The 22,273-nt window shown below is 41.2% G+C and overlaps 1 protein-coding gene across 1 annotated transcript; it reads left to right on the forward strand.

The window, feature by feature from the left end:
• Positions 1-5,417: 5,417 nt before the first annotated feature.
• Positions 5,418-19,205, forward strand: LOC134358305 (nephrocan-like). The gene is made up of 3 exons (XM_063070391.1): positions 5,418-5,613; positions 14,607-15,508; positions 18,095-19,205. Exons 1-3 carry the CDS (start codon positions 5,428-5,430, stop codon positions 18,555-18,557), a joined length of 1,551 nt encoding a protein of 516 aa, XP_062926461.1. The 5' UTR covers positions 5,418-5,427; the 3' UTR covers positions 18,558-19,205.
• Positions 19,206-22,273: the final 3,068 nt, after the last annotated feature.

Below are 22,273 nucleotides of genomic sequence, written 5' to 3' on the forward strand. Positions count from 1 at the left end.
CTCTGGCCTTATTTTCTAGCAGTCCTACATCCACTCTCATCTCTCTTTTATGTTTTACATACTTGAAAATGCTTTTACTATTCACTCTGATATTGTTTCCTAGCTTGCTTTCTTATTTCATCTTTTCCCTCCTGATGATTATTTTAGTTGCTCTCTGTAGGGTTCCCAATCCTCTGTCTTCCCACTAATTTTTGCTTTGTTGTATACCCTCTCTTTTGCTTTTACGTTAGCGTTGATTTCCCTTGTCAGCCATGGTTATATTATTTTGCCATTTGAGTATTTCTTTGTTTTTGAAATACAGCTATCCTGCACCTCCCTCATTTTTCCAGGAACTCTTGCCATTGCTGCTCTGCTGTCAACCTTGCCAGCATCTTCTTCCAGTTTACTTTGGCCAACTCTTCTCTCATACCACTGTAATTTCCTTTTCTCCACTGAAATACTGTTATGTCAGATTTTACTTTCTCCCTATCAAATTTCAAGTTGAACTCAATCATATTGTAATCACTGACTCCTAAGGGTTCTTCTACCTTAAGCTCCTTAATCACCTCTGGTTCATTACATAACACCCAATCGAATATAACTGTTTCCCTAGTAAATGACAACCTGCTCTAAAAAGCCATCTCATAGGCATTCAATAAACTCACTCTCTTGAAATCCATTTCCAACCTGATTTTTCCAAGTGACCTGCATGTTGAAATCCCCCATGATTTCATAACAGTGGAGTAGAGGAACCCGAACTTTTAGGGTGATATGGTAGTGTAGCAGTTAGCATAATGCCTTTACAGTGCCAGTGAGCCAGGTTCAATCCACTGCTGTCTGTAAGGGGTTTGTATATAGATAATATATATTAATATATACATTAATATATATTGTAAACAACTGGGGTCCCAGCACTGAGCCTTGCGGTACCCCACTAGTCACCGCCTGCCATTCTGAAAAGGTCCCGTTTATTCCCACTCTTTGCTTCCTGTCTGCTAACCAATTCTCCACCCACACCAATACCTTACCCCCAATACCGTGTGCTTTAAGTTTGCACGCTAATCTCCTGTGTGGGACCTTGTCAAAAGCCTTTTGAAAATCCAAATATACCACATCCACTGGTTCTCCCCTATCCACTCTACTAGTTACATCCTCAAAAAATTCTATGAGATTCGTCAGACATGATTTTCCTTTCTCAAATCCATGCTGACTTCGTCCGATCATTTCACCGCTTTCCAAATGTGCTGTTATCACATCCTTGATAACTGAATCCAGTAGTTTCCCCACCACCGACGTTAGGCTAACCGGTCTATAATTCCCCGGTTTCTCTCTCCCTCCTTTTTTAAAAAGTGGGGTTACATTAGCCACCCTCCAATCCTCAGGAACTAGTCCAGAATCTAACGAGTTTTGAAAAATTATCACTAATGCATCCACTATTTCTTGGGCTACTTCCTTAAGCACTCTAGGATGCAGACCATCTGGCCCTGGGGATTTATCTGCCTTCAATCCCTTCAATTTACCTAACACCACTTCCCTACTAACATGTATTTCGCTCAGTTCCTCCATCTCACTGGACCCTCTGTCCCTTACTATTTCTGGAAGATTATTTATGTCCTCCTTAGTGAAGACAGAACCAAAGTAATTATTCAATTGGTCTGCCATGTCCTTGTTAGGGCATATTCTGCAGTTAGGGTATATAGCAAATATTAACTTCAGCAACCACCAATCTTTAGAACTGAATGTTGACTGTAGATTTAATTTAAAATGCAGCCTTGGACAATAGTTTAGGCAATGCTGATTAACATTCATTTTGGGTGTCTGGAGTGGGGTTGTGAAGAAGGAGGTGTGAAAAATTATCTGATATTCAGAGGAAGCTTTGTAACTATAGAATTGTTCAGTTGCTGCGTTTGATCTTTAGCATATAAAATGTCATGTAATATTGGGCCAAACAGTCATCTTCTTGTAAGAAGAACAGTCCTCTTGCTCATTCTGTTGAATAAAACGTTAGCTTCAGTGTATCTCCAGTAACTTTGTTCGCATTACAACAGTACTTTCTCCCTGTGACCGGGTGGGTTTCCTCCGGGTGATCTGGTTTTGGCCCACATTCCAAAGATATATGGTTTAGTAGGTTAATTGGTAACATGGGTGTAACTGGAGGCATGGCCATGTTGAGCCAGAAGGGCCAGTAATTGTGCTTTATCTCTAATAATTTTTTTAAAACTGAGAATAGTTACAGAATAGTATATCCTGACTGTTTCAGCAACAGTACTGCTTCAGCTGGCAAGTTCACAATTTTGTGATTATTTGTTTAGTCGCTACCCCACCGCTATTGTTTGTTTCAATAAGTACCTTCAATAAACATAACTCATTGATAAAATAGATTAAATGTGCTTTGGCATTTAACAGAAGCATAACTGGACCAAAGTTAACTATGAGCTGACAGAGATGGCTGAAAGGATGATTGAAAGCTTGGTCAAAAGGGCATGCTTCAAGGAAAGTCATAAAGGAAGGAAAAAACGAAGAGGCAAAGAGGATTAGGGAATTCCAAAGCTTAGAGCCTCAATAGCTGATACATACTCACCAAAGGACTTTGGAATTTTCAAGAGGGCAGGTTTGGAGGAATGCAGAGTTTTTAGAGCATTTGTAGGGTTAGAAAAAGCTATAAGCACAAGGCTGTTAGTGTTGAACTTCAGCAACAGAGGCAATGAAATATAATATACATCAGAAGGCAACGGTGTGGGTAATGTGTTCGCATGCTGAAATACAACCTGCAAAATGGTAGATGAGTTATAGTTTGGGAAGGCAGCCAGAATTACTTTGCAATAGCTGAGTAAGGCAAGTAGCAAAGGCATGACTGACAACTTTAATGACAGACAAGCTGAGGTAAAGGAGAAGCTGGCAGTGCTACAGAGGTAGAATTTGACATCCTGCAGATATGGATCAGATGTTTATAGTTCAGCTTAGTATAAACTAAGTTTGCAAATAGTCTTATTAAACCTGGGAGTGTGCCAGGTTATGAGATTAATTGTAAGAGTTAGGAATCTCTGGCAGTGTCAAAGATAATTGCTTTATTTTTTGGTGAACACACAGGCCAGGCAGCATCTCTAGGAAGAGGTACAGTCGACGTTTCGGGCCGAGACCCTCAGGACGAAGGGTCTTGGCCTGAAACGTCGACTGTACCTCTTCCTAGAGATGCTGCCTGGCCTGCTGCGTTCACCAGCAACTTTTATGTGTGTTGCTTGAAATTCCAACATCTGCAGATTTCCTTGTGTTTGTGCTTTATTTTTTTCACGTGTTTAGCTGGAGGATATTGGATAAATAGTCTGAGAAAATTACTGGAGGGATCAACAGGCATGTGAAGAGCTTTGCTTGAGTGTTTATTAGATAATTACTAAAATGCATTATGTACACGAGGAAGAAAATGGACAAAGAGTAGATCTTCACTAAAATTCACAATTAGTAGTGTGGGAATATTGAGAAAAAATTTAATCTTCACTTATGTTCTTGATGTCACAGCAGGACCAGCATTTCATCCCTAAACTTCCCTGAGAATACATTTGCTCTTGCCATAGATGCAAATGTCTTAGGCCCAGCATGTAAGTGTAATTATGAGGAAAGCACGGTAGTGCCTCTACTTCCTTGGAAGTTTGTGAAGATTCAGCATGACATCTAAAACTTTGACAAACTTCTATAGGTGAGTGGTGGAGAGTATATTGACAGGTTGCATCACAGTTTGGTGTGGAAACACCAATGGCCCTGAATGGAAAATCTTACAAAAAGTAGTGGGTATGGCCATCATGGATACAGCCCGGCTCCACTCTTGAGCACGTCCACACAGAGCGCTATTGTAGGAAAGCGGCAGCCATCGTTAGGGACTCCGCCACGCTGGTTATGTTCTCTTCTCACAGCTGCCATCAGGAAGAAGGTACAAGGAGCCTCAGGATACACATCACTAGGTACAGGAACAGTTATTACCCCTCAACCATCAAGCTCCTGAACCTGTGTGGACGTTCGCTTGCCCCATCGCTGAACTGTTCCCGCAACCTACGGACTCACTTTCAAGGACTCTTCATCTCATGTTCTCCATATCTATCTATCTATCTATTTAATTATTTATTTGTTTCTACTCCTGTATTGCAGTTTGCTGTCCTTTGCACAGCGGCTGCTTGCCTTGATTCTGTTATGATTCTTGGATTTACTGAGTATGCCCACATTAAAATTAATCTCATTTGGTCCTATTGAAGTTTGGATTATTTTGGGTAGTTGGCCACATGATAACGATGCACACTGTTAAAAGACTAAGAGAGTAAATACACCATTATCATATACAACTATATCAGGGGTTCCCAATCTTTTTTATGCCATGGACCCCTACCATTATCAGAGTGGTCCGACGGCCCCAGGTTGGGAACTCCTGAACTATGTAGTGTACCATATGAAACTGCTGTAAAGCAGCAGTTTAACTCTAAACGATGCTAAGATCAATTGCCAACAAAGTCTCAATCAATAGTCACCACAAGGCGATTAGATTTTAATACTTGGTTTATGTTACACAAATCTAACATTGGACTAATTTTTAAAGTATAAATGGATGGGTCTGCATCAAAATAGCTGAAATAGGGGAGCGTCTTGTCAAACTACATTTAATTCAAAATTAACTGAAGTTTGTAAAGTCACTTTCTTTAGCACACGATGGACAATTTGTGTATTTGGAAGCGTGAAGCACGCTATCGTATTCTACGTTCTATCTTAAAAAGTACGACAAAGTATGATAGCATGTTACGGTTATTTTATATCCTTTAACGATTTTAAATCTAGCTCGGTTAAAGGGGGGTACTTTTTTCTTTAAAATGTAAAATATGCGTTCGTTTCCTCTTATCTTGCAGCTCGGGAACTCACCTTGGAGTGCCCAGCCACCTGTGGCAACAAATGTTATTGGGCTTTTGTTTACATCAGCGGGTTAGAAACGACAGCCAGGACCTGGAATGTCATACATTGTAACCACACAAAGTGTTGTTATCTCAACGCGGCAGCAAAAACAGGCTAGAGACGAAAAAGAAAACCAAAAAATAATCCTCCTGTTTGCAGATGGACATCCTACACAATAGACAATTCAGTAATTTTGCGACGCCGTTTCTATTAGCACTGTGCTTCTTTGCAAATATCAGGGTAATATACCATTGTGCGGCTCTGACTTTTTCCGTTTGCTACAAAGGGCTTGTTTTTTAGGTCGGATAATACTGTTCTTTTCTTTGATCGACGTTTGCAGTCAGAGAAACACGGTCGCACGAGAGACACCAAGCTTAAAAGGGAGTGATAGAAAGTCGTTTTCAGAGATAGAGATTATTCCCAACGAAAGCAGAACGGTTTCTGCATTGACGTCAGTTTCTAAGGTTTATTGTGGACCGTTCGTAATTAATACGAGTAGATCCCGAGAAGCCAAAAAAAATGTTGTTATTTATTTCTTTTTCTATGTTGACCTTTCTGATTGAATGCCAAGGCGATTGCCCCACGAGATGTGTGTGCGACGCTTCTAAATCAGTGCAATGCTACAGAGTTACGACCGTGCCTAAAGCCATTCCAACGGATACCAGAAAACTCCACCTCGGACACAACAACATCAAGCAGCTGCGGGTGAGGCTTAAAAAGCGCAAGGAGTTTGACCACATCTTATATCGCGCTCTCTATCTTCTTGCGGGTTATTTCATCAACATTGGTTCAGTTATTCTTGTACACTACTGTATTTTCTTTGATAATTTCTCTTCTAAGGCCACCTGATTAGCGTTATGTGCTTAGCCACGGGTTTCTTTAGACTTCCAGTAATGAGGTAGCTTGCGTCTATCATTTCGAACATGATTCATTTGCGGTCTGCACGAATCAGTAGCAGTACTGGAATAGCTCGAGAAATGTGTTACCTTCTGACAGCAGTACAGTGCAAGACTTTTAAAAAAAATACTATAAGTTAAAATAATAAATAACCAGTATAACAGAGGAATAACGATGTAGGATTCATAAACCGTTCAGTAATCAGATGGCGCAGGGGAAGAAGCTGTTCGGAAAAGAGAAATTAGCCCCATTCACGACTGAGAAATCTAAATGTAACAAATGAGTAGGCGAAGCAGTATCCTACCCCTCCCCCCCAAAAAAATACCGTGGGTAAGATATTATTTTTAAAAGCTACAAGGCTAATCGAAGTTCTGCAGTTTATTAAGCGTGGTTAAAATCCCGTTCATGGTTTAGGATATGGTTGATAAGATGCCGTCCGGGAAGTCCAGATATTAACTCTTCGAATTTCATGCTGTTAATTGATGTTACATTTTTACCCAGAAAGCAAAAATTTAAAAAAATAATAGTCTTTGAGTCAGCGTTGTGTTATGTAAAATGTTTAGAAATGTAAAAAAAACTGTGTAGCTTCTCGAACAAAACTCATGTGACATCGGTCCTTGCGGAGGAAGTGAGCATGGGTCAGTGATAGCTTCCAATTCCGTGCCCTCCCTGTGGATCTCAATCTCGTCTTCGTGTCTGGGTTCCTCTGCCCCTCGCAGCAGAAAGTGGACTCGCCAGTGTAGTTGGAGTAGCCAGGGAGTGCAGCGGATGAAGTAGGATGTTTTTTTCGGGATTGCACAAGGATCGCATAATTCGGCCCGTTGAGTCCGCACCGGTCGATGTAACAACACTCCATCGCCTGTTCCATAATCTGGTTCGCACCCCAGGCCTGCAGCTTTCCCCCACATTTTAGATACTTACCAGACACCAAATTTACATTCACTTTAACTCCTGATAGGCATTCCTGACCCTAACAACTCTCTACATGAGAAAAAGAAGCTTTTTCCCGGGTAACATGCAAAATGCCTGAGGAACTCAACAGGCCAGGCAGCATCTATGGAAAGGAATGAAGCGACGACGAGGCCCCTCCACCGGTCGTTTATGCCTCTCCATTGATGCTGTCTGATCTGCTACATTGCTCCAGCAGTTTGTGTTCTGCTCTGGATTTCCAGCATCTGCAGGATCATTGAAACAAAAAGTTTTTTTCTGTAGCTTGTGTCTCCCATTCATGATTTTAAGTAGCCCTGTTAGATCCCTTTGTATTCTCCTCTATTCCAAGGAGAACAATCCTGGACTATCCTATAATTAAAGTCCTACATCCCTGGAATCGGAGTCAATTGGTATTTTTATTGGTGAACGCAGCAGGCCAGGCAGCATCTCTAGGAAGAGGTGCAGTCGACATTTCAGGCCGAGACCCTTCTTCAGGACTAACTGAAGGAAGAGTTAGTAAAAGATTTGAAAGTGGGAGTGGTAGGGGGAGATCGAAAATGATAGGAGAAGACAGGAGGGGGAGGGATGGAGCCAGGAGCTGGACAGGTGATTGGCAAAGGGGACATGAGAGGATCATGGGACAGGAGGTCCGGGGAGAAAGATGGGGGGGAACCCAGAGGATGGGAGCGACTCCCTTGTCCATTCGTCCCCCCGATCCCTCACCACTGATCTCCCTCCTGGCACTTATCCTTGTAAGCGGAACAAGTGCTACACATGCCCTTACACTTCCTCCCTTACCACCACTCAGAGCCCCAGACAATCCTTCCAGGTGAGGTGACACTTCACCTGTGAGTCGGCTGGGGTGATATACTGCGTCCGGTGCTCCCGATGTGGCCTTCTATATATTGGCGAGACCCGACGCAGACTGGGAGACCGCTTTGCTGAATACCTACGCTCTGTCCGCCAGAGAAAGCAGGATCTCCCAGTGGCCACACATTTTAATTCCACATCCCATTCCCATTCTGATATGTCTATCCACGGCCTCCTCTACTGTAAAGATGAAGCCACACTCAGGTTGGAGGAACAACACCTTATATTCCGTCAGGGTAGCCTCCAACCTGATGGCATGAACATCGACTTCTCTAACTTCCGCTAATGCCCCACCTCCCCCTCGTACCCCATCCGTTATTTATTTATATACACACATTCTTTCTCTCTCTCTCCTTTTTCTCCCTCTGTCCCTCTGACTATACCTCTTGCACATCCTCTGGGTTCCCCCTCCCCCTTGTCTTTCTTCCCGGACCTCCTGTCCCATGATCCTCTCGTATCCCTTTTGCCAATCACCTGTCCAGCTCTTGGCTCCATCCCTCCCCCCCCCTGTCTTCTCCTATCATTTTGGATCTCCCCCTCCCCCTCCAACTTTCAAATCCCTTACTCTTCCTTCACTTAGTCCTGACGAAGGGTCTCGGCCTGAAACGTCGACTGCACCTCTTCCTAGAGATGCTGCCTGGCCTGCTGCGTTCACCAGCAACTTTGATGTGTGTTGCTTGAATTTCCAGCATCTGCAGAATTCCTGTTGTTTGGTATTTTTATTTATTGATTGATTGAGATTCAGTGTGGAGTAGGCCCCTTTGAGCCTGTCACCCAGCAACCCCTGATTTTAGCTGAGATTAATTATGTGACAATGTACAACCAGCATGTCTTTGGACTGTGGGAGGAAACTGGAGCACCCAGAGGAAACCCACATGGTCACAGGGAGAACATACAATCCCCTTACAAGATTGGGGCACGATTCAACCCAGGTCAATGGCACTGTAAAGCATTGTACTGACTCTGCCAGCCCATTCTTTCTGAATGGTTTTATATTTTATCTAAGGCATGGCACTCTGAATGGAACGCTCTGCTTTAGTTGTAGCCAAACGAGGGCTTCATAGAAGTTCATTATGACCTCCTTGTTCTTGTACACTGTGTCTCCTTTATAAAGTATAAGATTCAATATGTTCTCTATAACCCCTTTCTAAATCAGAATCAGAATCAGGTTTATTATCACAAGCATGTGTCGTAACATTTGTTAACTTAGAAGCCGCAGTTCAATACAATACATAATATAGAAGAAGAAAAAAATGATAATAAATTAATAAATCTATTACAATATATGTACATTGAATAGATTAAAACATGTTGTAAATCCCTCCTGCTCTTTCACATGAATATTAAAGATAGAGTTATACAATTTAAAATAAAAGGATGGGCTTTTACTTCTCAAACACGAGGAAATCTGCAGATGCTGGAATTTCAAGCCACACACATAAAAGTTGCTGGTGAACGCAGCAGGCCAGGCAGCATCTATAGGAAGAGGTACAGTCGACGTTTCGGGCCGAGACCCTTCGTCAGGACTAACTGAAAGAAGAGATAGTAAGAGATTTGAAAGGGGGAGGGGGAGGGGGATCCAAAATGATAGGAGAAGACAGGAGGGGGAGGGATGGAGCCAAGAGCTGGACAGTTGATTGGCAAAAGGGATATGAGAGGATCTTGGGACTGGAGGGCTAGGGAGAAAGAAAGGGGGAGGGGGGAAGCCCAGAGGATGGGCAAAAATGGATGGGGTACGAGGGGGAGGTGGGGCATTAATGAAAGTTAGAGAAGTCAATGTTCATGCCATCAGGTTGGAAGCTACCCAGACAAAATATAAAGTGTTGTTCCTCCAACCTGAGTGTGCCTTCACGGCCTCCACTACTGTAAAGATAAAGCCACACTCAGGTTGGAGAAACAACAACCTCTTTCCCCTCTAAATAAAAGTGGATTATTGGGTCACATTACAGTTTGTGAGAGTTATCGGACATATTGCAGTAAAATGCAATGCCATATTTTAAAAAAACATTTTTTATCAGTAAGGCACTTTGGGATGATGTGAAACTACCTATGATGTGTATAAATAAAAGTAATTATTTTTATAGCATTTTGCAGTTCATTAATACAGGAAAATAATACTGTTTAAACCAAGAAACCACATCCAACAATGTGATTTTGTTTTGTTGAAATAATGTGATACTAATCTTACCGAGTATTATCATTCACCATACCTGTATTTTCTATGATTGATTTACTCATTTTCTACTTAAGAAGTGATGTAGACCCTCTTCATTGCTTCCTACTTATAATCCTCTTCAATAAACACTGTGGAAATAAGCTTGCTCCCTGAATTCTTTCCAACAATGTCAAATTAAATAGACCCTTATCATTGGCTTCCCATTTGGAGGAAATATGCTTTCCACATTCATATATTTTAAAACTTTGAAATTTTCTATTTTTGCTCCTTCATCTCTGTTCTCCATTACAAGTTATGCCAGTATTTCAAATCATTCCCTGTAATTTATAATTTGGTGAAGTTGTGCTCTACCTCTCTGTCATGGATTTGCACTAGCAAATGACTGAACCCAAGGGTGGAGAGATGACAGACTCCCATGTAGAGACAGAAACAAGAGTTTATTCAAAGCATATTTATTATTATCAAAGTATGTATAAATTATACAACCTTGAGATTTGCCTGCTTACAAACAGCCACGAAACAAGAAACCTAAAAGAACCCAATTTGAAGAAAAGACCAACTCAGAGAGAAAAAAGCACAAATTAAACCAAATCACACAGGCAATAAAGCAAGCATCAGCACTCAGAATGAAGCCAGGAGCAGTCAGAGAGGGCCCGTAGTCTCATTCTCAGTCCATCAGACGGGCAAATTGCTGCGAAGCTCACGGAAACTGAGCCCAGAGCAGCCGGCAGTCGGGGCACAGCACAGACTCAGCTCTGAGGTGAGAGGAGTAAAACGTCATGGAGCAGAACCGGCTGTCTTCATCTCCGGTCCCGACACCTTGCCTTTTCAGTCCATCTGGCCCAGCGTTCAAATTGTCCAAACAGTGGGTCATCCCCAAACTCAGGAATTCCAACAGAACATCGGTGGTTCGACTGAGTGACACCATGAGACGAATCATTCTAGAAACAGTGAGGACCCCACAATGTGCTAATCGGGAGTCTGCTTGAGATAATCCCAGTACCCAGAAATCCTGTGTCAGTCAAAGGAAACTCGACTAGGTTAAACAGAAAGCACAAAGGCTAATGGCTCTAGATAAGACAACAATTAACAAATACAGGTGCACAGGCCCGCAGGGGCTATGACACCTTTCATTTCTTCAATGAGACAACTACGGTTACTCTGTCTGTGATTTAACAGTTGTTTTCTACAAATTTCATTACATTTTAATGATATTTGTGCCTGAATATTCTTGGTCTTTTTGAATGTTCATCTACCCTAAAATATTTTAATTTCATATTTGTGTCTGCACAATTTCAGCCATTTTGAGTTTTCATTCCAATCATAAATTCATATCTACAGTGTCCCTGAATTTTTGATATACATCCCTTGACAATTGTAAACTTACATTTGTATTTTATGTGAATATTCAAGAAAAATGCACCTGCACTGACCATTCAGAGCACAATTCCAACCCTCTTCAAATTGAATAACCACCCATTCACTGGAATTATTTCCTTTCAGTCTGCCAACCAAATTTCAATCCACATTATACTCATGTTATAACATTAGTTTCAGTGGCCACTTTATTAGGTACACCTGTACACAATAGACAATAGACAATAGGTGCAGGAGTAGGCCATTCAGCCCTTCGAGCCAGCACCACCATTCACTGTGATCATGGCTGATCATCCACAATCAGTACCCTTTTCCTGCCTTCTCTCCATATCCCTTCACTCCGCTACCTTTAAGAGATCTATCTAACTCTTTTTTGAAAGAATCCAGAGAATTGGCCTCCACTGCCTTCTGAGGCAGAGCGTTCCACAGAACCATAACCCTCTCTGTGAAAAAGTTTTTCCTCAACTCCGTTCTAAATTGTCTACCCCTTATTCTTAAACTGTGGCCTCTAGTTCTGGACTCCGCAAACATCGGGAACATGTTTCCTGCACCTGCTCTATAATGCAAGTATAACATGAGTCGATCATCTGGCAGCAACTCAATGCATAAAAGCATGCAGTCAAGGCCAAGGTGTTCAGTTTTTGTTCAGACTAAACATCAGAATGTGGAAGAAATGTGATCTATGTGACTTTGATCATGAAATGATTGTTGGTACCACATGGGGTGGTTTGAGTATCAGAAACTGCCAATAGCCTGGGATTTTCATGCACAACAGCCTCTAGAGTTTACAGACAATGGTACCAAACTTACAAAAAAACATCCATTGAGAGGCAGTTCTGTGGGTGAAAATGTCTTGTTAATGAGAGAGGTCAGCGCAGAATGGTCCATAGGACCACAAGACATATGAGTAGAATTGGCCCATTCAGCCCATCAATTGATGCTCTGCCATTCAATCATGGCTGCTCCCAGATCTCACTCAACCCAATATAGCTGCCTTCTCACCATATCCATTGATGCCCTGACTGATCAAGAAATTATCAACTCCCGCCTTAAATATACCCACAGATTTGGCTTCCACCGCAGATGGTGGTAGAGCATTCCACAGATTCACTACTCTCTGGCTAAAAAAATTCCTCCTTACCTCAGTTCTAAAAGGTTGCTCCTCATTTCTGAGGCTGTGCCCTCTAGTTCTGCACACCCCCACCATAGGAAACATCTTCTCCGCATCCACCCTATCTAGTCCTTTCAACATTCAGTAGGTTTCAATGAGATGCCCACGCATTCTTCTAAATTCCAGTCAGTACAGGCCCAACATTGCCAAATGAAAGGTGTCATAACCCCTGCCTATGCACCTGTATTTGTTAACTAGAGTCATTAAGCCTTTGTGCTTTCTGTTTAAACCTCATATGTTAACCCCTTCATTCCCAGAATCACTCTCATGAACCTCCTCTGTACTCTCTCTAATGACAACACATCATTTCTGAGATACGGGCCCAAAGCTGTTGACAATACTCCAAGTGCAGTCTGACTAGTGTCTTAAAGAGTCTCATTATTATCTCCTTGCTTTTATATTCTATTCCCCTTGAAATAAATGTCAACATTGCATTTGCCTTCTTTACCACAGACTCAACCTGTAAATTAGCCTTCTGGAAGTCTTGCACCGGGGTTCCTAAGTCCCTCTGCACCTCTGATGTTTGAACCTTCTCCTCATTTAAATAATAGACCGCACTATTGTTCCTTTTACCAAAATGCATCATCGTACATTTCCCAACTGTATTCCATCTGCCACTTTTTTGCCCATTCTTCCAATTTGTCTAAGTTCTGCTGCAATCGCAGAGTTGCTGCAGCACTACCTACCCCTCCACCTATTTTTCGTATCATCCGCAAACTTTGCCACAAAGCCATCAATTCCATTATCTAAATCACTGACAAACAATGTGAAAAGTAGCGGACCCAATACTGACCCCTGAGGAACACCACTAGTCACTGGCGGCCAACCAGAAAAGGCCCCCTTTGTTCTCGCATATTGCCTCCTACCTGTCAGCTATTCCTCTATCAGAGTGGTTCAAGCTCAGAGTAAGGCAAGCAGTAAAAACAAATAACCACATATTACAACAGTGGTGTGTGGAAGAGCCTCTCTGAATGCACAACATGTTGAACCTTGAAGTAGATGGGCTACAGCAGATGACCATGAACGTACAGTAACATGCACAAACTAATTTAAGCGGCGATCAGCCAATCTGCTGATTTTTATCTCAGCACTGTTACATGCCCTAGGTCCACTTAATTTTTGAAGTTTCACTCGTCTCCCTTGAAAATGCGAGTGACTAGGCCTCCACAGTATTACTTGGCTATTGAATTTCCTTCTTGGTGGAGAAATTTCTTCTCATTGAATCAGCGCAGATGAGGAGCAGACAGGCTTCTAATAAATGAACTATGATCAAATGGCGAAGCAACTTGATGACCCAAATGGCCTAATTCTGCTCCTATGTCTATGGTCGAGGAAAGATATGTGGGACAAGGGAGATGATAGGGAAGGAGGACAAAATTAGGAGAGGGAAGGAGGAAAAAATTAGGAGAGGGAAAGGGAAGAACAAGAAGGAGAGGAGCAATGCAGCCAGGTGGGGAGGGGACACAGGGTGGATGTGAGGGGTGAGCAGAATTGAAGGAAGAGGGTAGGAAAGGGTTAAATAATAGATCCAAAACAACCCATTCTCTAGTTTGCTCCTCAATAGTTTGGTTTAGAAATTGAGTTTGAATTTAAACATGCTCCTGAATATAAAGAATTTAATCAGAATCAGGTTTAATATCACCAGCATATGTTGTGAAATTTGCTGTCTTTGCGGCAGCAGTACAATGCAATACATAATAATGTCCATTCAGAAATAGGATGGCGGAGGGGAAGAAGCTGTTACTGGATCACTGAGTGTGTGTCTTCAGGCTTCTATAGCTCCTTCCTGACCGTAACAATGAGAACAGGGCATGTTCTGGGTGGGGGGGGGGGGGCGGTCCTTAACGATGGATGCTGCCTTTTTGAGGCGTTGCTCCTTGAAGATGTCCTGGATGCTGGGAAGACCAGTGCCCATGATGGAGCTGACTGAGTTTACAACTTCCTGCAGCTTATTTCGACACTGTGCAGTAGTCACCCCCACCCTCCCCCATACCAGATGGTATGCATCATGCTCAAAATTAGACATGCAAATTCATTTTGGAAATTAAGTTTATATTAATGGGGCAATCACAATAATAAAGAGAAAGAAAGTCTTCGTATGTCAGATATGGCATGTCATTATTTGTACAGTGTTGTTCTTTCTATTTGGCAGACTTCATTTTCAGCCTTTTCCTTTTCCCTATCCCAATGTTATAACCTACACTTATAAAGATATGATTGAATCGTTTATCAGGTCCTTACTGTGAACTGCATCTATTGTACGTTGATCTTTTGCAGGCATCTGATTTTGGTGGACTTAATGGAATTGAAGAGCTAGCACTGTCTTCATGTGGAATGGAAGCAACAGAGGCTTACACATTTTCAACATTAACAAATCTCAGAACATTAGAACTATGGAAAAACAAGCTGAAACATGTCCCCAGTAAACTTCCCTCCAACGTCGAAGTGCTAAAACTGGGTAATAACAGGATTCAGGCCTTGTGTGAAGCTGATTTTGAAGGTTTGGCAAAACTGAAGGTCCTTGACCTTCAAAACAATAAGATCTCCATAATTCATTCCAGCGTTTTGTCATCTGCTGTCAGTTTAGAAAGTCTTATTTTGGATAGTAATAGACTTGAATTGTTATCAGGACCATTAAAGCTTGCTTACCTGAAACGTTTAAGCATGCAAAATAACAGACTCTCTTCACTTCCCTTGAATTTCTTCAACTTCTTACCATCTCTACGCTTTCTTAGCTTGTCGGGAAACACATTTTTGAAGATCCCGCAAGAAATGCCACCATCGTTATGGTCTTTAAAGATGGATAAAAATTTGATCAGCGAATTGGAAATGCAAGATTTAAGCTATCTCAGTCACCTCTTTGAACTCTCCCTTTCCGAAAATCAGATCTCTGCAGCTAATAATGCACTGATTTTGTCGAACTTATCTACAGTGGATCTGTCCAAAAACCAGCTGAAGGCAATACCTGCTGGTCTCCCATCACATCTGCGAATGTTGGATTGTAGCCACAACTTCATACAGAAGATTACACTGCAGGAATTCTCCGGATTGTGTGGGCTCAAACATTTGTTTCTGGAGTACAACAACATTACCAACATCGACCTAGATGCACTGCAGCACTGTTTACAACTTTCTGACCTAGCACTGGAGCAAAATTGTCTGTCATCTTTTCCAAAAGGGTAGGTTGGAACAATTAGGTTGGGAGAAATACACTTGGTGCCAATTAATTTTGCTCCCAACTTGTTTAAAAACTTGCCATTAGTGTATGTTTCTTTGCTTTAAGGTCACCCATGATTACAAGCTAATATTTTATAACAGCATGAAACAATTCTAGTAAACATAAACATTAATTATATCAAATATTATGTAAGTAAAAGAATTAAAATGCTTCATCAAGACATCAAAACGGAGTGGCAGGCACTTTACAGTGACAGGGATTGGGGTTCAATTCCTGTCACTATATCTAAGAAGTTCATTCTACCTGTGACCCATTGGGTTGCCGCCAGGTGCTCCAGTTTCCTACTACGTTCCAAAGACGTATGAGTTAGTACGTTAATTGGCGGTACTGTGAAATTAGACGGCGCAGGCTCATTGGACTGGAAGGGCCTGTTACTGTGCTGTATCTCTAGATGAGAAAAAAACAATGATGGGCTATCCTGAACAAGTCTATTGCTCTAAAATTCTGAAAGTGTGCACATCTTTGTTTTACATTTTCTTCAACAGATTCATGTTTCGAGTTTCTTTCTTTTTGACTTCCGATTTTCTGCAGATTTTGTTCGGGGACATAATGGAAAGAAAGGGGACTATGAATTTATTGGTGCAACTGCTGGAAATAAATAAGAGAATAACCACTATCAATCTAGCTACTATCAAACTTCACAGCTTGATAGTGGCTAGATGAGAAAAATAGCTAATTTTCGCTTATACAATGTCATCTAAACGGAACAAGATTTATCTTGGGATAAAGATTCGGCACAATATTCACCTCCATGGAGAATTGTGGAGAATGGAGTTGGGTGGAGGGTTGGAGTTAGAAGGTTACTATTATCTATTAAGCTGATGAGAAAGAATACTGCCAGAAAATTATTGCACTCTGCAGTAGCAGGGCAAGTAAGTAATCTTGGAAGTTATAGAACATTGGAAAATCATCACAGCCATGGTGAATAAGCATTGTTGGAAATGCATCTCAGAGTGTTTGGGAGGTTATCTCAATGTAGTAACTTGTGTAAAAGCTTTTACTGCAAAGTGAACCGAGGTATTTCATAAATTATAGTGCATTGCCCAGTTGATTATGATGTTCTCCTTAATGGAGAACGTCTATGTATGACTTATTTAACAAGAGAACGTTAATGCATGGGCAGCCACCATGCAGTCCTTGACAGATTGGGTCAAGGTCCAGTGGCATGACTTCACTGAACAGATTAGATATGGCAGAGTTATTTCCCATGGTAGGGGAGTCTAGGACAAGAGGGCACAATTTCAGGATTGAAGGACGTCCATTTAGAACTGAGATGTAGAGAAATTACTTTAGTCAGAGGGTGAGAGTGGTAAACCTGTGGAATTTGCTGCCACAAGCGACTGTGGAGGCCAAGTCATTGGGTGCATTTAAGGCAGAGATAGGTTCTTGAATAGCCAGGGCACCAAAGGGTATGGGGAGAAGGCAGGGGAGTGGGGATGACTGGAAGAATTGAATCAGTCCATGATTGAATGTCGGAGCAGCCTCGATGGGCCGAATGGCCTGCTTCTTCTTCTATATCTTATGGTCTTATGATCGGGGACTCCTCACTGCCGCATATTTCCTCCACCATCACTGTTGTTGTGATGTGTCATCATCTTCCACCAGCTCCATCGGTGAGGTCTTGGTTGGATCACTCATTGTCTGGAATATCACCCTTGACCTTACTGCCATGGGTGACTCTACCAGGAGCTAAGCTCTCCACCAGGACAAGGTGATGATCCTTGGAGAGGATTCTGAGTATGAGCAATGATAATGCTGGATTTCCACAATTGACAACTGAAGTGCTTCAAATACTCAGGATGTTAGTCCAGAGGGAAATAGTGTTTTTGGTAGGTGTTTCAGAAATGATAGAGGTAATGAAACAGGAAGGGAAAATACATTTCAATTCTAAACACAAGAGATTCTGGAAATGCTGGAAGTTCAGAGGTACACACACAAAATGCTGCAGGAACTCAGCAGGCCAGGCAGCATCTATGGAGAGGAATAAACAGTCAACATTTCAGGCCGAAACTTTCATCAGGACTCATGTTGATTTAGTTCTGGTGAAGGGTCTGAACTCAAAACATTGGCTCCTTACAATTCAATTAGTCAAAATAATCATGTATAAACACAAGAGGTTTTGCCGATCCTGGAAATCTTGAGCAACACACACAAAATGCTGGAGGAACTCAGCAGTCTCAGCCCAAAATGTCAATAGTTTATTTCCCTCCATCGATGTGGCCTGACTTGCATTTTGAGTGTGTTACCATATATGAATCCTGCTGTAAATGCTGAGTCAGATTCCATGAGTTGGATGATCAGCCATGATCATAATAAATGGCGGTGCAGGCTCGAAGGGCCGAATGGCCTACTCCTGCACCTATTTTCTATGTTTCTATGTATCTATAATGGAAAATGCCCCATGTGATATTTCTCCCACAAATGCTGACACTGCAATAATCTGTATTTATGCATAAACCTTGTACTTATTAATAACTGAATATGTTAACACAATTCCAGTAATTCTTACCCGTTGTCTTTTCTTCAGGCTCCCTGTTACTCTTGTAAGGCTAGACTTGAAAGGAAACAACATACAGGACATTTGCAAGGAGACAGTAAAAAATCTGAAGCGGCTGCAAGTTCTAAACCTGCGTAATAACAAATTGTCATCTCTAAACCCAGAAGTGTTTGCATACTTCCCTCGCCTCAGGCGGCTTTACTTAGATGGAAACCCATGGAATTGTACATGTGACCTCATTAAAATAAGGGATTTATTATCTGCAAAACAATTGGAGATTAAAAGTGGCAACTGTGCAACTCCAGCCTATTATCAAGGTGAGAACTGGCTATCTTCTACCAAGATTCTGAACAGCTGTGGATATAATATTTGGCATAGTGTGAGAGGAAAAGCGTTTCTTGCAAGCTATGCCAAAGTAGCACAGAATCATGACAGCTCAAACAACAATGGTCCAACTGATTATGAAGATTATTATGACTATGATACCTATTGAAAATCAATAACTAAAACACCAATTATCCTAAAAATTATGATTGTATGACTGATGTGCAAAGGGAAACAATGTTCTAGTGTAACTTGCCTTTTATGCTTACTTTGTCTTCACTCTGCCTGACAAATCACATGTAAATGTTTAGAATAGCTAATTATGAGTATTTTAACTGTTTTTCTGTTGACCTATAATTTAGATTTCTGAGTCATTCACTATTGTCATTGCATGCTACTGTAAGCTTAGTACAAGCAATGATTCAACAACACGGAGTAGAAAATTCTGAATAGTCAATGATGTTCATTTGGTATGATAAGGTATTTTTATTGTCCATGGTCATGTATTTTTTTTAAAAAGAGATGCCTCATTCAATTTACTATAGTTCATATGTGGAGGCCAAGCCATTGGGTTCATTTAAGGCAGAGGTTGATAGATTCTTGATTGGTCAGGGCATGAAGGAATTCAGGGAGAAGGCCTCAGAGGGAAAATTAGATCAGCCATGATGGAATGGCTGAGCAGACCCGATGGGCCAAATGGCCTAATTCTGCTCCTGTACCTTACGGCCTTATATAGTAGCCTTAAACAAAATGAGTATTTGCATTTTTAAGTACAAAACCAATCATGTCTGGGTTCTATATCATGTTTTAAATCAGTGTTGCCATAAAATCAAAAATATGCATAACAAGTGGTTGTTTAATTATATTAATGTCTTACTTTATTTTTTAAATTTTAGATTAAACTAGCATTATTGTTCTACCATTAGATTTCCAGTATTGAATCTATTACAGATATTGATTACAAATTGATACTAATTATATTACTAATTAACAATGCAATTATAAAGAATAAGTACAAAAACAAGTTCAGATGTACAATCAGCAATGATGTAATCACTTTATGATGATTTTGGAATAAAGATTTTTTAATTAAACATTTTATTTCAAGAAGCAAATCATTACAAAATATGTAGATTACTGTGACTTAGTAATGCAGATATTTAATAATTCATGCATGAAGGTTTTAAAAAGTTTGTAAAACATTATTTCACGTATATGAAAAAATCTGCAGATGCAGGAAATCCAAAGCAACGCACACAAAATACTGGAGGAACTCGGTAAGTAAGGCAGCATCTATAGAAAAGAGTAGACAGTCGACGTTTTGGGCCGAGAGCCTGCTTCAGGACTGAGAGGGAAGGGGAGGGGGGAAAGAAAATACCTGAATAAAAAGTTGGGGGGGAGGGGAAGTGGCTAGCTGGAAAGAGATAGGTGAAGGTTGGAAAGGAAAAGGGCTGGAGAAGGAAGAATCTGATAGGAGAGGAGAGGGGACAATAGGAGAAAGGGAAGGAAGAGGAGACCCAGGGGAAGTTATAGGTAGGCGAGAAGAGGTAAAAGATCAGAGTGGGGAATAGAGGAAGGGGAAGGAGAAATTTTCTTCACCAGAAGGAGAAATCGATATTGATACCATCAGATTGGAGGGTACCCATACGGAATCTAAGGTGTTCACATATTGACTTTATATAAGGCAATGTTTTCTCCTAGTAGTGAAGGAACCTGTTGGCACCTGTCACATACAGTATATTTTATGAGCAAGTCAGCAGAACGTAGCAGTCCAATGTTTCTCGTGAGCATGGTGCCCTCTGCAGGACCCAAGGCAATTTTGAACTCAGAATACAACAGTAGTCGATCAAAATCTGAATCGGGTTTATTGTCGCTGATGTATCAGGAGAGTCATAGAGCAACACAGCATGGATATGTCCACACTAACTGCAGAACCTACCCGGCTCGAGTTAATTTCCTGTGTTTGGTCCACAGGCCTCCAAAATGTCCCTATCCAAGTGCTTCTTAAATCATAATGTTGTACCTAACTCAGCCACAACCTCTGGCAGCTCATTCCATACTCACCACCATCTGTGTGAAAAAGTTGTCCCTTGGGTCCCTTTTAAATATTTTCCCCTCTCATGTTAAACTCTAGTTTTGGACAACATATCCTGGGAAAATGATTACTACCATCCACCTTACATAGGCCTATTATTTTACAAGCCAGGGCCTGATCAACCCTGGCTGGGACATCTGGGAGAGAGTGTGTGATGCTGAAAGACCTGAAACACCCGATGACCCTAGGTTACTGAAGATGTGTCCCATCGCATCTTAGGATGCATTTCAGCATGATAAACATTTCTATAAGGTCTCCCCTCAGTATTCTACGTTCCAAGAAATATGTCATGAAATTGGTTATTCTGTGGCAGCACTACAGTCTAAGACATCAAAATTACTATAGGTTAGAAAATAAATAAAAAGCATAAAAGAAAAATAATGAGATTGTGTTCATGGGCCGTTCAGAAATCTAATGGCAGAGGGGAACAAATTGTTCTTAAAACGTTGAGAAGAGGGCATGTCCTGATGGTGACGATTCTTCATAATGGATGCTGCCTTTTTGAGGTATCGCCTTGTGAAAATGAACTCGATGGGGGAAGCGGGTAGAGTCGATGATGGAACTAGCTGAGTCTACAACTCTCTGCGACTTTTCCAGTCCGGTGTATTGGTGCCTCCATGACAGATCATGAGACAACTAGATAGAATGCTCTCCACGGTTCATCTGTAGAAATTTGCTAGAGTATTTGGTGACATATCAAATCTCTTCCATCTCCTAATGAACAGTCTTCGTAATTGCATCAACCTGTTGGCTAAGGATCAGGGTTGAAATGAAGACACCAAGGAACTTGAAGCTGCTCACCCGTTCCATGCTGACCATTTGATGAGAACTTGCGTGGGTTCTCCTGACTTCCCGTTCCTGAAGTGCACAACAAATTCCTTGGTCTTGCTGATATTGAGTACAAGGTTGTGGTTGCAACACAATTCAACCAGCTGATCTATTTCATTTTTGTATTCCTGTCTAATTTACAGCATTTCTCTTATATTCAATAAGCAATCTTGCAACCCCCTTTTGACCACATTACAACATCGCCACTTTCCAACTTTTTACTGCATGGCACTGCAACATAGCTGGAATTTAGATAATTAAGTATGATTTTGTAGTACAGTAGTTGATATATGCAAAGTACTTCTGAATTAAGGGCATTAATCAATATATAACATCTTTTGATCTCCACTCTATTAAATGCTGGCCTGATCCCATTATAATGATTACAATCTGGTAATGTTTCCGCATTGACGTTATTATCCTTGACTTTAAATCCTTTTGTAACCTAGCTCCTCAATTTCTCTGTAGTATATATTGCCCCTACAATCTTCCAGAATCACACTGCTCCTCTGATTCTGGTTCCATGCACTTTCCCATATAATACTGTATTATTGATTATATAATGTGGCTCAGTCACAATTTATTTGCAAAGACATCTCCGGGGCACCCTACCAGATTAAACAATTATGTGTTGTAGTCAACCTACTTCCCAACTTCTATAATGATTCTTATTCAAAGCCAATGGAATATTGAAGATGGTTCTCATTGAGCAATAGAAATTCAGAATTGTTTCCCTCATTGTTTCTTTCAAGGTAAAGGTATTAATTGATTTGTTTGTTCATTATGTGCTATGTTGTATGATAAGGGCGACCAAGGTCTTTCCATGATCATGATGGTTCTTGGCAGATTTTTCTACAGAAGTGGTTTGTCATTGTCTTCTTCTGGGTAGTGACTTTACAAGACGGATGAACCAAGCCATTATCAATATTCTTCAGATTGCCTGGCATCAGTTGTCGCAAAGC

The sequence above is a fragment of the Mobula hypostoma genome, chromosome 2, assembly GCF_963921235.1.
Source record: "Mobula hypostoma chromosome 2, sMobHyp1.1, whole genome shotgun sequence".
NCBI lineage: Eukaryota > Metazoa > Chordata > Chondrichthyes > Myliobatiformes > Myliobatidae > Mobula > Mobula hypostoma.